The sequence below is a fragment of the Andrographis paniculata genome, unplaced genomic scaffold (assembly GCF_009805555.1).
Source record: "Andrographis paniculata isolate CXL003 unplaced genomic scaffold, ASM980555v1 Contig62END, whole genome shotgun sequence".
NCBI classification, from domain to species: domain Eukaryota; kingdom Viridiplantae; phylum Streptophyta; class Magnoliopsida; order Lamiales; family Acanthaceae; genus Andrographis; species Andrographis paniculata.
Genome location: NW_026137598.1, coordinates 5,613,897 through 5,631,067, shown reverse-complemented (window position 1 = coordinate 5,631,067; position 17,171 = coordinate 5,613,897). Strand labels below are relative to the sequence as shown.

Here is a 17,171-nt window from a genome sequence, read left to right as displayed (position 1 = left end):
AATAACCCTCAGTTAGTTAGTTGGCCTATAATGATTCTTACCTATTTTCTTACTTCTCTCCCAAGTGATGACTCTAATAATTCAATTCCATTCTTTAAAGCCATATATTACAAATTCAACAAATTTGAATCTTTTTGTCAAATGAAGCCCATGTAAAATTAAAAATAATGTGGGTCGGCCCAAACAAGAAATAAAACAAGTCAGTGTACAAGAAAAAGTCAATCTTGCTGTTAATAAGGGAGAGACAGTTAACAATGGCCACAAAAGAAGCAACCAACCAAATCATGCAAGAATCCGGCAATGGACAAGTTTGCTGGAGATGATCCGGAAAGAGCTCACGATGCAGCAATTTTCGTGCTTATATTAAGAGCAGCAGCTCGAATGGAAGATTCAGGCCTGGGAATCGATCGGCAGGCACCACATTATTGTCTGGTGCCGCCTGAGATTGGTAAAGAGGTACCAGACGACGTCGTCTCTGCAACCAATACCGCCACCTGCAATACTCGTACACCATACCTAAACACCGTGCTGCACCTGCACATCAAGAATTATCATCAATGGCGGAAACCGCCAGTTCCTCGAGGACTAGTAATTTCTTGCTTGGCGCCGCGGCGTTTATGTTGCTGGTGGCGCATACTTACGGCAGAGCGACGGCGGGGATGCCAGTTAAGGTCACCTACGACCGCCGCTCCATCATCGTCAATGGATCCAGGGAGCTCTTGTTTTCTGGCTCTGTGCATTACACCAGGAGCACCCCAGATGTAATTAATTTGTTGGATTTGGTCGATGATCGTCATTGTTTAATTTTGAAAAAAAAAAAATATTTTCTTTTTAAAATTAATTGATCTTGCAGATGTGGCCGGATATCATAAACAAGGCGAAGGAAGGGGGCCTGAATCTGATCCAGACGTATGTTTTCTGGAATATTCATGAGCCTGTTCAAGGCCAGGTGATATAAATAACTAATTTGCATCGATTGATTGTTTTGATGATGAAGAAACAATATTATGAGTTTTGTGATTATTATTAACTTGATTGTGGATGGATCAGTTCAACTTTTCGGGTAATTATGACCTGGTGAAGTTCATAAGATTGATTGGGGATAGTGGCCTGTGGGTGACCCTCAGAATTGGACCCTACATTGAAGCTGAATGGAATATGGGGTGGGTGCCTTAACTGCTCTATTTCTGTTATATATAAAGAGATTGATTATATTTTTACTGAACAAGAATTGAATCTATATTAGCTAATAAACTGTAGCATGCAGAGGGTTTCCCTACTGGCTGAGAGAAGTGAATGGCATCGTATTCCGTTCTGATAACGAGCCTTTTAAGGTAGATGGCAACAATCTGATTAATGCATAAAATTCTCGACTCTAAATAGTTAATAATCGATGGATAAATGTTTTCATTTGCAGTATCACATGAAACGGTACGCAGAAATGATCGTCAACTTGATGACGAAGGAGAAGCTTTGGGCAGACCAAGGAGGCCCCATTATCTTGGCTCAGGCCAGTATTTTAATTACCTCTATAACTCTATCTCTATCTGCCTGATGATCTATCTATGATAAATTGATTTAATTTGATTTGGATGGATGCAGATCGAGAACGAGTACAACAATGTGCAAGTTTCATATAGGGAAAAGGGTAAGAGGTACATAAAGTGGGCAGCAGAAATGGCTGTGGAGCTCTACAATGGCGTGCCCTGGATCATGTGCAAGCAGAAGAATGCCCCTCCCTCAGTCGTAATTCATTCATTCATTCATAGCTGATAATTGAATAATAATTCCTGATCATCTGATCAAGATGAAGATGATGATGATGATGATGATATCATATCAGATAAGCACTTGCAATGGAAGGCAGTGCGGGGATACCTTCCCTGGTCCGAATGGCCCCGACAAGCCCACACTCTGGACTGAGAACTGGACAGCACAGTACAGAGTGTTTGGCGATTCACCCTCTCAACGTGCCGCTGAAGACATCGCCTTTTCTGTCGCCAGGTTCTTTGCCAGAAACGGAACCCTCAACAATTATTACATGGTCCGACAGACATACTTACTGACTATCAATTATTTATCACAGTGAAGTGAAGTGATGATGTTGATGAATGGATTGTGTATATATGTATGTTTATATCATATGCAGTACCATGGTGGAACCAACTTTGGGAGAACAAGCTCGTCGTTCGTGACCACCCGTTATTACGACGAGGCCCCACTTGACGAATATGGTTTGAAGAGGGAACCTAAATTTGGTCATCTGAGGGATTTGCACAAGGCTTTGAGATTATGCAAGAAGCCGTTGCTTTGGGGCGACTTCAAAGTGCAAAAACCCACCCCAGACTTGGAGGTATGACAAAACCCTAATTGTTATGTATATACATTATTAAGGTAATTTAATTTAATTTAATATATAACTCTCAGATCATAACATATGAAAGTGACAAGTACAAAGTGTGCTGCGCATTCTTGAGCAACAACAAGACGAGGGAAGGTGCAACCATTGATTTTAGGGGCGTGGGTTACTACTTGCCCCCTAAGTCCATCAGCATCCTCCCTGACTGCCACACTGTTGTTTACAACACCCAAACTGTACGTCTGCCTGTCGTCTACCAATCCAATCCAATCAATAATCTAGATATGATGGACGATGATGATGAATTGGCAGGTTGTGGCTCAGCATACTTCTCGAAACTTGGTTGTCTCAGAGAGAGCAAAGATGGGCAAATGGGAAATGTTGAGAGAGAGCATCCCTACCATGGCTGACTTGGAACTCAAAAGCCAGGCACCCATGGAGCTATACACCCTCACAAAAGACACTTCCGATTATGCTTGGTACAGCACCAGGTAATTAATTATTAACCACATTTATAATATATATATATATAGCTTAATTAATTAATTCCATTAATTATTATTATAGCATGGAGTTGGATGATCTGGACTTGCCAATGCGGGCGGACATCTTCCCAGTCCTTCGGGTTGCCACTCTCGGCCATGCTTTGCTTGCTTTCGTCAATGAACAATTTGTTGGTCAGTCTATCCATATATAAATTAATTAATTAAATGAAATGACATATATATATATATATAATATATATACTGGTGTGCAGGTTTCGGGCACGGTAGCAATATTGAGAAGAGTCATGTGCTGAGGAATCCCATTAGCAGTTTGAAGCGTGGCCTCAACAATATCACGCTCTTGGCCATGACCGTTGGCTTCCCGGTACTACTACTGCTTTTAATCATTATTATATTCATTAATTTATATATATATATACATGCAGAATAGCGGTGCGTATATGGAGAAGAGATTTGCAGGGCCACGACTTGTAACAATCGAAGGTTTGATGTCTGGAACTCTTGACATTACGCAAAACACCTGGACTCAACAGGTTAATATTAATTAATTAACTGTTAATTGTCTCATGTAAATTAAACTAATTAAATTAAATTAAATAACGCGACAGGTCGGGATGAAAGGTGAGAGGTTGCAAGTGTTCACAGAACAAGGTTCAAAGAAAGTGGAATGGCTTCCATTAATGAACAACAGTACTACTGCCACCCCCAGACCTGTTACCTGGTACAAGGTAATTAACTAATCAATTAACTCTTCTTCTTCTTCTTCTTCTTCTTCTTCTTCTTCATCTTCATCAATAAATCAAACAAATTAATTATGTACAGACATACTTCGATGCCCCAGAAGGCAACGATCCAGTGGCCATAAGAATGAGCAGCATGGGCAAAGGCATGGTTTGGGTCAATGGCAACAGCATTGGCCGCTATTGGGTTTCTTACCTCTCTGCTCTCCAAGCCCCCACTCAACAAATGTTACTACTCATCCAAATCTAACCTAATTATCTTATCTTCATCTTAATTAATCAATTGACTGATCGATTGTCTAAATTGGATCCAGTTATCACATCCCGAGAGCGTACCTGAAGCCAACGAGCAATCTCCTCGTAGTGTTCGAGGACAGCGGCAACGGCAACGACGGCGATCCGGAGAAGATTGAAATCGTGACGGTGAATCGCGACACAATCTGCAGTGTGATTTCCGAATTCAAGTCTGGGGACATCGCCAATCCAGTTAAGGCTGCGCAGCTGGCCTGCCCGGACAACAAGGTCATCGGCAAAGTCGAGTTCGTCGGATTCGGGGAGATCGAAGGCGCCTGCGGCCAATTCCGACATGGAAACTGCACCAGTTCCTCCTCCAATGCGCGCCAAGTTGTTGAACAGGTATGATAGAAGAAATTATAATTACTAATCGAGATCGATCGATCGTGGAATTGGCTGATGAATGGATTATATATGTATATTGTATTGCAGGAGTGCTTGGGGAAGAAGAGTTGCAGAATCCCAATGGAGAGGGAACGTTTTGTCGACAAAGCCGACGGGTGTCCTCAGATAGCGAAGACATTGGCAATTCAAGTGGCATGTGCCCCTCCTGTTAATTAATTATTTTATTTATTTAATTAATTATATGTTATGATGTGAATCAATTGATTCACCTAATTAATAAAAGGGTACGGGGATGTTGTACTCAATTTATTATTATTAAATATTTTAAAATTTTTTGATATTATTAATTATTTAACAATTATCATTTCAAAATAGTCTATAAATTTAAATTATTCTCAACTCAATTAAAATTGAAAATAAAATTTTTTTCAATAGAATCAGAAATAATAGAAATTTAATCGAAGTTTCTAGCAAAAGAATTTTCAATAGAATCGAAAACGACAAAATTCTTAACAGAGTAAAAAATAAGAATCGAAAATATAACTCTTGAAAATAGTGGCAAGACATTCACACACACACACACGTAATTTAGAATTTTAATATATTTTTCTATTTTTTAAGAATATATTATAGTAATTTATCTTAAATCATAGCCTAAACTTTTCGGGACAAAAAAATATATATTATATATAATTATGATGAAAAGAATATAATTTTTAAAATTAATAAATAATATTTCACATTTTATTAGTTTTAGATATTTAATTTAAATTTTGCAAATATAGAGAAGATTTACTTGCTATGGAGTCTGTCTGAAAACATATTCCATCAAATCCATTTATTTTTACCCCACTCAAACCTTCTTAACCAAAATGAACTCAAATTCCAAAACCTATACACCTACAATTTCAAATTAAACCCAAAACCCAATTCCATCCACAAACTAAACTAAACTGAAGATTGATTTGATTTGAGACCAAAATCAAACAAACCTCTAATTCTCACACAAAGTAGAAGGGCCAAGAAAATATTAATATACTCAATGAAATGGAAGGAATAACATATGTGTCCAGTAACAAAATTTTAGTGTATTTTTATATTTTTATTCTCATATTTAATAAAATAATATTTTTGAAAAATATATAGTATACAAAAATCTAATTTTGTTTACACAACATACTTTCACTCATTTGACACTATTTATTTTTCAAAAAATATCTCACCAAATACACTTTTTTTTCTCACAAAACATCGAATCAAATACTAACTTTTCACTTTTTTCGAACTTTCAAATTTCCAAAAACCTACCAAAAAAATCCCAATCTAAACAAACCCCTAATTTTATTTAATACATTTTATTCAACAATTATTTTCTGTTTAAATTTTCTCTACATGATTCATTTGTTTTAGACACCATTATTTAGGTAATATAAATTAATTATATTATTTTTTATATAAATAGTGTTAATATTTTTAAAATATAAATTATATACATAATTAAAAAAATATAAAATATATGTTTAGGGTGTGTTCGATTGAGAGATTTGGTCCAAATCTCACTATTCATCCAAAATTTTCCCCCCAAAAACATCAAATCAAACACCTATTTTTTATTTTTTATATTATACTAAAAATCAATTTTACATTCAAAACATCACATCATCACATGTTTATATCATGTTTATATCAGGTCATACAACTATTCAAATTCAAAATTTTTACTATTCAAATCTCAACTCAAAATCCAAACCCCCAAACAATCACCCTAAATGAATTTTATAAAAAAAAAAAAAAAAAAAAAGTAAATTTCTTAAATGAAAATAAAAGTATTTATTATTAAAAATAATGATAAAAATAATTTCTTTTTAATAAATATTTTAAAAAATTAAAAATTTAATTAAATTAATTTATATTTATCAGTATTTAAAATAAATAAATTTACTAAAAATTGGCGATTTGTTATAAGACAAACAAAAAAATCATCATGACTAGACAGAAGTATAAAATTATAAAAAGTGTAAAATCTACGTACCTGCAATTGCATATAATAAAAAAATCTTAAATACTGCCTATACTTGCAACACATAACTCATATAAGAACAAGAACCAAAATAAAGATCATAATATATAGTAGAAAAATGCTCAACTCTTATTCAATATATGTCTAAATACCATTAAACTTAGTTCTCGGAATTCTACTACTTGATGAAGACCCTGTTTGTTCTGATTTTTTTGTGAAAAGTTCGTAAAACAATAAGCGCAAGGGTAGCAGAGTAGCAATAGCAGGTAGAATGCTCATAAGTCATAACCACTGGTGTATATAACTAGACAGAGAGACAAGGCACAGCCCCTCCAAATCTAATTGAGAAATGTAGTAAGAAAATGCAAGTCTAAGACAACATTTGAGTAAGAAAGTCTTAACATGTCCTAACCCATGAATTTCTAGACAGGGTAAGGGAAAGGGAAATGATTTCCAAAGCACAAAGAAGGATTTCGATTATTCAGCTGAGTTTTAAATTCAGTCAGGAGATGAGGGGTGTGGATAAAATAAGATAGGTAAGCATAACATTCGGAATTTTTATTTACAACCTATCATCATCATCTTCAATATGAAGCAGTAGCAGCAGATCACCATAATACTGTCGCTAATTCCCAGTCGTCCCACAAGTAACATCCAAAACCTGAACAAACAAAACAGCAGCGGAGTCCCTAATCAGTTTCAGCCAATTCTTCCCAAATCATGGATTTCAGATATTTATTTATATCCCATGTTGTTTATAAACCAAAAATGCATGCCAATCAGGGTTATACCAACTTCAATTTCGCACATATAAACAACTGACCTTGCAACGTCGGCCCATCAGATATGGGGACCAGGAGAAGTCCCCCTTATTAAGCAGGTAATTGCTAGCCAGTATCCAACTTTAATCTTCTTTGAAATCCGGTGGCAAAATGGAAGGAAAACTCACGACAGATCAAAGGATCCTTGTCCTTCATTGATTGCATAGAGTAGCTTCTTGTGCATGATTTCCTATAACATGAAGAGTAGAATCAGTAACCTTTTGTTCCTTTGTATTTAGGCTTAACTAAAGCATCACAAGCATTCAAACAGATGCAGGCAAGACATGAAAGATCGCAGCTAACCTTGGTGGAATATGGCGGAAGTTTCAAGTAATTTGCACAAGTCATCACACTGGGTAAGTCATCGTCTGCAGATTCTGATGGACCAGAACCGTTACTTGCAATGCCACTTGAAGTCGAAGAATGCTGGTCCAAGGACATAGTGTATCAGCATCAGCACATGCTCGGCAGTGCATCAGAAAAGAGAAGAGAATCAAAATCTGCATACCTTTCTAACAATTGTCAATTTGGGATTCAGAGCAGCCAGACCACCTGGTGGAAGGCGAGGAGCACCAGTAACAAACTGACAGAAAGCCCGCTGCTGCTCAGGGGTAAATTCACCCATAATTTCGAGAAGCTGATCAAATGATACAAGGGAAAAGTACATATATCAAGTTCACAGGTAATAATTTGGCTAAAACGACTTAAAGATACCAATACATTGAAGCTGTTATCTTTTTGCTAAAGTACACGTACATTGGCAATAGCAGGACTCTTGGAAGTGTATCCATGATCAAATTTAATGTGATCAACCAGTGTCTCAGCCTGAATTGCAAGAAATCCCCCAAAAGTCGTTACTAATAAAACAAAGGCATTTATAAAATTCCTTACAGGATTAGTTAGAAAGAAACATTACCTTCCAGAGCTCTCTGCGGCCGCAGAGTAGATAGTCCAACTCATTTGGAGAAAATATTTGCAGTGTTGATATATCAAACACCTATATTTCAAAAAAACCCAAATCTAACTGTTTAACATCATGCAAGTAAGTTTGGTGCATAAAACAAGTAAAATTGTTCCAACAGTCAATCTGAGATTAATGCAGATTTTGCTCACTTGTGGCATGGAAAGAATCAGGCTATGGGTTAGAGCATGACAAGGCAATAACTGTCAACATTTATAAAACAACAATGAATGGTACATAATCATTCAACCGCTTGAATATTTTTCACCCCAAAAACTCTGATCATGTTTTAAGTGGCATGGACAGAATCAGGCTACAGGTTAGAGCCTGAAGAGGTCATACTTGTCGATATAATGCTACATATTCAGTCAACCTTTTTGACATTCATCTTTCACCCAAAGTCTGATCATGTTTAGCAGTGGTAACCTACGACTGAGGTAGAGGAGATTGTTTACTAGAATGCCCAAGTGTCCTTCGTATGGTGCCATCCATCAAACCATTCAATATTATTATAAGATACTACTCAAGAGTTAGTGTAACAAGGAGATAAATACTGCCAACAAAATTGGTTGCAAAATAAACAACTAACCTGATTAAATCCAGATCTAAATGCATCTACTTGCCGCCTGATACCTGCCCCTACAGTAGCATCAACCACAAGAGAAACATAATCTCCCAAATTACTCACATCCACCTGTGAATTTCAGCAGACAAGAAATGCATTATTAAAAATATCTACCAAGTAGAATAGAAATTGGAAAAGGTGCATGATTAGAGTGTGGGAAATATAAATGTCTGAAGGTCAAACAAAGTATATTGCATACATTATCATTGCCTGGTTTCAAAATATATTCAGGGTAGCCCGGAAGGGAGAAATCTAAACAGAGATCCTCAATGGAAGCTCCACGAAAACGAAGCTCTTCAGTGTTGTAACTTCCTGTGGATTCCAAATATTGTCTTCTGCATACAAGGGCGTGCATTTCTCGCAAAGTAGACCCAAACTCGGGATCAAAAGATATTATATCATGTAAATCCAGCTCCTGAACAAGTTCCAAATGAGGGGGGGAGGGGGGGGGTTAATTATCCTACAGACGAAGACTGATCATAAATAAATAAATTGGAGGTAGATATGATTTTGAAGGGTTGAAATCCACTTACATGACCAAGTAAAAGCTTATAGAAAGCAGAAGACAGTGGCAAATCCAGAAGCCTTCCATCTTGGAGAGCTTTGGCCACAACTCGCCCAAGCAATTTATAATACTCAATTACTTTTGAGAACTGGCTCCCATCAGAAGTATCAGCATTCTGTGGCCAAGGGCGTGGAAACAATCCAAGAGGTGCATAAATAATATCTTTATCAACCCCAGCTGGAGAATCTCCAACCAAATGATGATCCAAATCAATTTCCATAGAAGGTCTACCAATAGAATTTGCTCTCCACATTCCCAATCCAACTTTCTGAAGCTCATGGCTTAGAAGTGTGTAAAACTCAAGAGTCGGGCCCAATCCTGTGCCCACTTCACCAAAATATTCAACTTCAAGTACAGCCTTTTGACTAGAATACATCTCCATAACTTTTGCAGCTGAATCTAATATCCGATTCCTGGAAACACGAACTTTCTGCCGTTGTAACCTCCCAACACGCACTTCTCGTTCACTTGTGGTTCCATGACCATCAGCACCTTGCTGCTGCTGTAGCCGATTTAATGCACGGGACAATCCAAATGCAGTCGAATAGAAGTATTGCCGCCGGGTTTCAAATGAAAATAAAAATGGACAGGCTTTAGTAAGCTGGTAGCACCATAAAGGGAGGGATCCACTGCAAAGTGCAAGAGCATCTTGAATCTGGCGAGAAAGCTTTGGATTAAGCTTGCAATTGATAAACTCCTCTGAAAGCACTTTGACTCCTGTATCACTGAGTTCATCCAAACTAGAAACTTTTCCCTCAGAAAAACTATCAATCTGTTTTTGGACTCTCAAACGAGGTGCAAGCTGGTTCAACCCTTCTAAAACGCGTAATAGTGCCAATATATTATATGTTGGATTGCTTCTTTCCAAATCACAAGGAAGTTCCCCTAACAAAATGCTATCAAGCAGTGACACATGATGTGCTGATCTATCAGATACCAAATTACTTGAAGAATTAGCTTTAGAGGATTTAGATGGTGCTGTTGAGCTTGCATTTCCAAGTGAAGACCTCTCAGCTTGAGCATCAGCCCGTTGATATGTTATAGTATAAATATCAGTCCAGAGCCTACTTCCATCAGTAGATACAAGATCACTACCAGCAAGCCTGTCATCATCATCGTCATCCAAAACAAGCTGACGTTGGATTGCCTGGTAAATTGTTAAATGTCTATTAAGCTGTCTCCCACCAACTGTAAACGTAAGCCTGGGCGAGTCCGTAGAGCCAAATAAGGAGCGTCCATACCGATCTCTACCTCCCTTGACACCTCTATTATTACCAGATGCAAGTCCAGCCATTGCAGCAGCTGCAAAGGACATTGCACCCCTGGAACCAAAAGAACTCCCACTCTGAAACTCTGCTGAATCTCTACTGCTAGAACATGCCGGATTGCTATGCCCATCATTTGGAGTGGGGATAGGACTGTCCTCTACAGAGTCACCCAATTTAACATCATGAACTTTGTCTGGTGTGCAAAGTGGAAGTGTGTCATCACCCAGAACCTGAAAACCATTAATTTAATGGTTTAGTTAGGCAATTTTTTTAAAGTTCAAAAAAAAAAAAAAAAAAAAAAATTCAAGCTATTTCAACTATTTCTGACACTTCATCCAAGAAGGGCATACTTCAACTTGTTTAATGGATGCTAAAGAAGTTGTCAAGCTTTCTAGAAAGGATAGCTCAATCTTAAAGTGTAAACTAGAGCTTCCTTGAAATTCAGGAAATTCATTAAGAAATTCTTCGCATAAAGATTCCATGTTATTAGGCTTCAGGCATCTTAGACAAATATCATCAAGTCAATTTAGTTGAAGATATTTAACCAACTCATAAATTTGAAACTAGCCGATATATTTGAGCACACATAAGGCTGCATACATCATCGTCGTCGTTGTCATCTTCATTTGATATATCATCATCATCAATTACCAAAGCCTCATCAACTTCAACTGGTGAAATATCCAATTCATCATCCTGCGTCATGCAGAAAATAATTCTCAATCACTAAAATTAATTGAAACTTGCAAGATGGTACTGAAAACAGAACACACACACACACACATATATATATATATGTATAGTTTAACAAGTTAAATAATAATAATAATAAAAATAAAATAGAGTGATGACATGGGGGAGGGGGAGGAATGACAAGAAGTTAATAGCAACTAGTATTACATGAATAAGTGTTTCCTTTCTCAGAAGTCAAATCAGACATAACAAACAGTGACATTATGTCCGAAGATATCACAAAAATGAGTATTAAAGGACAAAATTGGACTTTCTACAAAATAATGCGAAGGTTCAAACACCACTACAAGTATTAGAAATTCCTTGCTCCCACCAAGAATCAATACTCTAAACAAAAAGGACCCACACCAGTGGAGCATATAGCTTCAACAATGTAATCTAAAAAGGATTTGTGTGGGGTGACACCCTACGGTTTCAAAAGCATAATTAGTGAAGGATATCATGTGTGTCAATGCCAAAACATAAATGGCCATGAAATGAGCAATAATTGAAGGTTGATCCCATGTCAAGAAAACAACAAGGAAACATATTTCCCTAATCTAATCAATCAAGTTTGTATTAGCTAGGACATCAATGTAGTAATTGGCAAATTACACTAAAACCTTGTTGGCCTGTCTCCAGATTTATACTCACACTCTCCCACCAAAAAATCATTTGACCAAAAACCGGCCATATTAGTATTTACAAAGAGAAGAAAACTGCACGAGTCATTTTACCAACAAATTTTATCAGAGAAACAAAACACATACCTCAGAACTGGTTTCTCCTTCCTCTCGCTTCATTTCATTATCTCTGTCCAGAGCTGCTCTCCTACGGGTAGCATTTCTAGTCTGGGGTCCCCTTCCCTCTTCTTGATTAGGTTTCAACACTGCTTTTCCTTTGGCCTTCATTGAGCTTGTATTCTTTTCTAGCAGCGAATCTTTTTTGACAGTATTAGCTGTAGAAGACCTGGACCTTGTTGAATGACGCCTGGTCATAGTAGGAGGAATTGAAGCAGACGGTGATGAAACACCAGTTCCCACAGCAGTGGACCCAGACTCTGGATTCCCAACAGATGCTGAAGGTTTTTGACTTGAGTCATTTCTTTGAACCCTGGGCCACAAGAAGTCTTCCACGGCAGCCAAACTTGCTAGCGGATCAATCAGTACAACATTTGAAGAGTAGTCACGGAGAGACTTTTCTCCCTGTGCACGGCAGAGACGCAACTTGAATGGCTGCGATAGAGCACTTAGACCAGAAGACAAACGAGTATTTCCACCCGATGATCGTGATGCATGACTCAGCACAACAGGAAATCTTTCCAGTGAGGATAGAGCATTCTGAAGTTTCTGAACTAAAACACTTGTGGGGATCATACTCCCTTCACCAATACTTGTAGGCAGGGCAACAGAAACAAAATAACTGTACCGTTTCATGGCTTGTTGTCGGAACTTAGGAAGATTAACATCAGATATGCGTTCCTTAGAAAAATGACCACATGTAAAGTAATTAAGTAAAGAATCGACTACTCCACTACCAATAAACTCGAAAGTTGACACGCCATCCTCCCTGCTAAGCTCCTGCAGCATCTCAGCCATCACCTCAACTAAGTGCTCCTCTTTAACAGAAATAATATCAGCAGACTGGGAAGCATAAGCTTTAGATTTTCCCTTAGATTTACTCTTCTGTTCATCAGTACACCGGTTAAGCTTTGTGCAAATGGTTTTTAAACGAAGAAGATCATCAGTAGCACCATTTTCAACGCCTTCTGGATCAAGAGGGAAATACTTTTCTTTGAAAGCTTTTGCACGTGCACTAACTGTCATCCGAAGGCTAGAATTTCCAGTAGGGATTTCAGCTGAATTTGGATGAGAAACAATATTTGGAATCGAAGTTCTAGAATCATCAACATGATTTGCATCAGAACTAGAATGACCACCTCGCCGCCGATTCCTTCTAGACCGTGATGATGATATAGGAGCAGCATCATTGTCCTTCTCACTTAAAGTTTGTTGTGTACTACCAGAAGATCCTGTCAGTATCAAAGCATCCACAGCATGTACTACACCTTCCCTAACAAACATCTTAGAGAAAGTACCAGGAAGTTTTTCCATTAAAATTTCTGCTATTTGAAGAGCAGGAACCAGAACTTGAGGATCTTTCCAAGCTAGAACACCGGCTAAGAAACTGCATAACCGAACCATTATATGAGTACAGCTAGATGGAGAAGTGACATATCTAGCAGAGTGTCATATCAAAATACCTTGAGATGTTTGAAGCATTTATTAAAGATTGTATCATTTCAGCAGAACTGAAGTACATAAGCTTCCCTATAACTGAAAGACATTTGTGGCGAACAGGGCCATTCACGCTGGAACCATATATCTGCAGGAAATATCATTAATATATAAACTATGTAGATCCATGTAGACTAGACATCATAAGCTACTGAGAAACTAACCTGGATCAAAACAGGAAGAAGATCCATTCCAAACTGCTGCAACAGTTCAGGCTGATCATTCAACAGTTTCTCATGAGTTGAAATCTCTTGTGCATTTCCATTTAAGTCTTCCTGCTTCCCAGAGCTGTTTCCTGCATGACCCTTTTTAGGAAGAGAACCTTTAACAAACATACTAGTTGTGGCTGGAAGAGATATTATTCCTTGAGGAAGTGGTGGAAGAAGTTCATTGGCAAGGCTCACAATCTCAAAAACCTGGTATAGAATAAATATTCATTAGTCGCTAGTGTCGAGGAAATACCATCAGATCCAAATTTCAGAAATATATATATATTCTTAAACATTTCTAAATATTTATAAATAGTAGGACAAAAAGGAATGCATAGCACCTAGCAAAGATATTATCACACAAGCTTAGATAACGATCACAAAGGAAATGGCTCTTAATTATACAAGCATATAAGCAAGGCAGGTCATATTTATCCGAGAAACTGAGGATGGTAATGCCTCATACCTGCTCTGGGGGTCTAGTTAATGCCGGTGAGACAGACATGCTCTGCCCAGCTGCAGACCCTGATAATATTTCTTTCAGAATGCCACTGATTCCAAGGAGAAGTAGCGACTTTGCTCCTAGAGGAGAGCCATTCGCACATGTAGACAGAAGCCGGATCAAGCCCTGCACGCATGTAGGTTCATTATCCATCCCCAAAAAAATGTATCCAAGAAAACCTTTGCACTACCCTCACCGTGAATGTAGAACTGCTAAGCAAAGCTTGACCACCTCCAGAATTGCTGGATGAAATCAGGGCAGCAGCTTGTGTTACAAGACCATGGTCACAAAGTTCATCAAGTTTCTCTGGTGAAGATGCAAAGGCCTCCGCAATCCTTGTTAAGCAAATTGATGCAGATTCTAAAACCTGAACATTCAGAGAGGACGTAAACGTTCAGGATTACATAACCTATCTTATAATCTGTCCTAAAAAATACACTGCTACACCTTACCTTTGCATCATGATACTGTAGGAGATTTGTCAACAATGGAACCGCTTCCATAACAAAATCAGATGCATCTGATGGAAGCTTTTTGCACATGTTTGCAGCAGTCGATAAAGCCACTCTCTGGAAAACAATAAGATACAATGCATCATCCACATTCTGATATCAACACAGCCTAACTTATCTACATGCTAGGATAAATATAGACCTGCACCCCAGTGGAGAAGAAGTCAAGATAGGAAAGCACAGCCATAAGAGCCCCAGCACGCAAGCAAGCTGTTGGGTGTTCCTGAGATATCTTCTTCAGGGCTTGCAAGGACTGCTCCAGACAAACAAAATGAACACCAAGTTTAGATACAGAAGCACAAAAAGGATTCTCTACAGCCAAAGATGTAACTTGTGACATAGAAAGTAGCATATATAATTGACAGGAAACAACTGCTTACTATATTTTTAATTCACAAATTGTCCACTTTCAGTTAAAAATTAGGAGCAATACCAACATTAACAGTGATAGAGTTCACCTGTTCAGCCAAGTCCATGTACTCAATGGTCAGCAACCTAGCAACAAAGCAAGAGACAGCACCATAATGCACCACAGCGGCGCAAGACGAGGGCAGCACATCAACCAAGTGTGTCAGCGCCCTCGCGGCGAATAGCATGATGTCCGGATTACTTTCGTGATTGAGCAATCCCACCAGCACGGGAACGAATGAATCCACAGAAAAAGTGCTTAAAGACTCCTCTGTCCCAATTGAAAGCATATCACAAAGTTGTGTCAACGCTTCCACTTGCCTTCCTTCCTCACCATCAGACCTCAAGCCCGATAAGATCTTTTTCAACCTGCCACTTTGATGGGAAGAAGAAGCTGAAACGATGGCGGAACTTGGGAGCAGATCATCCAATCCAGCACCCAACTTTCTCAAAAGACCTTGGAGGGCACTACTGGCAGAAGTGAAATTCTGATGAAAACCACCACCTCCGCCCTCACTGTCGTTGTCCTCGTCATCTCCGTTATGCGAATCAATGTTCAACGCTGCGGCCCTCTCCGCTTCTCTATGCCTGACATCGGACTCTTTCTCTTTACCCTTGTCCGAGTTGTTATTGTCTTTATTGTTACTGCCATCCAAATTTTGATTGTTGCTAGGGTTTTTACCACGGCGGCTGCGAGTGGTGGAAGCAGAAGCTGTCGATGGCTCAGGATTGGGGTCCATGGAAATGGGCCGAGCGGCGGTCTGAGAACGGGTAGAGATCGAAGGAGCTTGGGCGGTGGCGGAAGAGGTACCGGCAGGAGTGGCAGATTGGCGAGCCCGTTTGGAGGCCCGGGTCGTTGGACCAGATAACGCTCTTGAGGTGGATGCCTCCGCCCGCTTCCGGCTTCGAGTTTCCATACAAGAACCTTACAAAACCGACCAATCAAGTCGCCGACTAATCGGCGATCAGAGAGTCGTCCGATCCACGAATTCCGATCATATCAAACAAAAAATCAGAACCTCGGGAAAACCCTAATTCCGAGAACGCAAATCGAGCGAGCGTATCCAGAAAGAAAGAAAGAAACCCAATTCGATGCAAAACTCAAGCAATCAGGCGGAATCGAAAGGCGAGGAGGGCTGGGGCGTATGTCATCAAGAATGTAGAAAAATGAGATGGGGTGGGAAGGGGAGGTGGAGGAATGGAATAAAAATAGGAAGGGGAAACCCTAATCGAAGGAGAAGGGGATTTTGTTTGTAGGAAACGAAATGAAATGAAACTCCAAAGGAGAAGGTGCCGCCCTGTGTTGGCCCCTTTTATCCCTTTTTCCGCTCCGCTCCTCACCTCACCTCACCGACGTCACTCGGTCCTCTTTTTCTCTCTCCCTTATTTTGTCGGCACGTACGCCTTGCTTCCCTAATGAATAATACTTATTCAATTAAATCAATATCCTCTCATTCCTAAACAACAATTATGTATTAATGTAGAGTATGTCTTTTTTTTTTTTATTAATTATGTTTTGTTAATTTAAATAATAATTGAATTTTTAAAAAATAAAAATTGGTAGGTAAAATGAACGAAAATATTGGATGTTCGCTTTGTATTTTTTTAAAGATTAATTTTTATATTAGATACTTAGAATTGTATTGTCAATATCAAAAAATAATATTTTATATTAATTTGTTCAATTTTTTTAAATGTTTAAAAGTATATATTATATATATTATATTAATATGTATATATAATCAGATAGATAGGGCGGAACTATATGGGGCTAGGGAGGTCAGTTGAACCCCCAATCCTCAAAATATATGTATTTTTTATATAAAATAATAAAATTATGTATTTTATAATAATTTGTTTCTCTTGATTTTTTTACTTTGTAATGTAAAAAAATCATAAAAATTTTATTCGTTCCTTAATTTATATTTTTAGTCTTTTAAATTTTATTTTTTATAGTAAAAAAATTATTAAATTTTATGTAATTTTCTAAAAAAAAATTTTACTATG

General features: G+C 38.1%; 2 protein-coding genes across 3 annotated transcripts; one reads left to right on the top strand and one right to left on the bottom strand.

Moving 5' to 3' along the window:
• The first annotated feature begins 98 nt into the window (after nt 1-98).
• Nucleotides 99-4,546, top strand: LOC127260911 (beta-galactosidase 13-like). Of its 2 annotated transcripts, none has more exons than XM_051288961.1 (17): nt 99-761; nt 854-949; nt 1,051-1,163; nt 1,268-1,334; nt 1,418-1,510; nt 1,603-1,746; nt 1,844-2,044; nt 2,150-2,353; nt 2,428-2,595; nt 2,684-2,850; nt 2,927-3,036; nt 3,117-3,229; nt 3,291-3,398; nt 3,474-3,593; nt 3,688-3,833; nt 3,920-4,241; nt 4,332-4,546. In XM_051288961.1, exons 1-17 carry the CDS (start codon nt 558-560, stop codon nt 4,458-4,460), a joined length of 2,505 nt encoding a protein of 834 aa, XP_051144918.1. In that variant the 5' UTR covers nt 99-557; the 3' UTR covers nt 4,461-4,546. The 2 variants fall into 2 exon arrangements, with proteins under 2 accessions (XP_051144918.1, XP_051144917.1); XM_051288960.1 differs by having other exon boundaries at nt 2,672-2,850.
• Nucleotides 4,547-6,542: 1,996 nt separating this feature from the next.
• Nucleotides 6,543-16,466, bottom strand: LOC127261355 (E3 ubiquitin-protein ligase UPL3). Its single transcript, XM_051289678.1, has 18 exons — nt 15,215-16,466; nt 14,899-15,009; nt 14,697-14,813; nt 14,441-14,611; nt 14,209-14,370; nt 13,698-13,949; nt 13,500-13,621; nt 12,007-13,423; nt 11,105-11,200; nt 9,205-10,734; nt 8,871-9,086; nt 8,636-8,740; nt 8,002-8,082; nt 7,842-7,910; nt 7,594-7,722; nt 7,389-7,511; nt 7,088-7,275; nt 6,543-6,925 (listed from the first exon to the last, which is right to left on the bottom strand). The coding sequence occupies exons 1-17, from the start codon at nt 16,079-16,081 to the stop codon at nt 7,210-7,212; spliced, it is 5,634 nt and encodes a 1,877-aa protein (XP_051145635.1). The 5' UTR covers nt 16,082-16,466; the 3' UTR covers nt 6,543-6,925; nt 7,088-7,209.
• Nucleotides 16,467-17,171: the final 705 nt, after the last annotated feature.

Coding starts and splice junctions, on each gene's coding strand:
- LOC127260911 (XM_051288960.1), top strand. CDS start 558: ATGGCGGAAACCGCCAGTTCCTCGAGGACTAGTAATTTCTTGCTTGGC. Junction 2,045..2,149: donor CCCTCAACAATTATTACATG/GTCCGACAGACA, acceptor TATCATATGCAG/TACCATGGTGGAACCAACTT. Junction 3,399..3,473: donor AAAACACCTGGACTCAACAG/GTTAATATTAAT, acceptor ATAACGCGACAG/GTCGGGATGAAAGGTGAGAG.
- LOC127261355 (XM_051289678.1), bottom strand. CDS start 16,081: ATGGAAACTCGAAGCCGGAAGCGGGCGGAGGCATCCACCTCAAGAGCG. Junction 14,612..14,696: donor TACAGTATCATGATGCAAAG/GTAAGGTGTAGC, acceptor CTGAATGTTCAG/GTTTTAGAATCTGCATCAAT. Junction 13,424..13,499: donor AATGCTTCAAACATCTCAAG/GTATTTTGATAT, acceptor TCGGTTATGCAG/TTTCTTAGCCGGTGTTCTAG.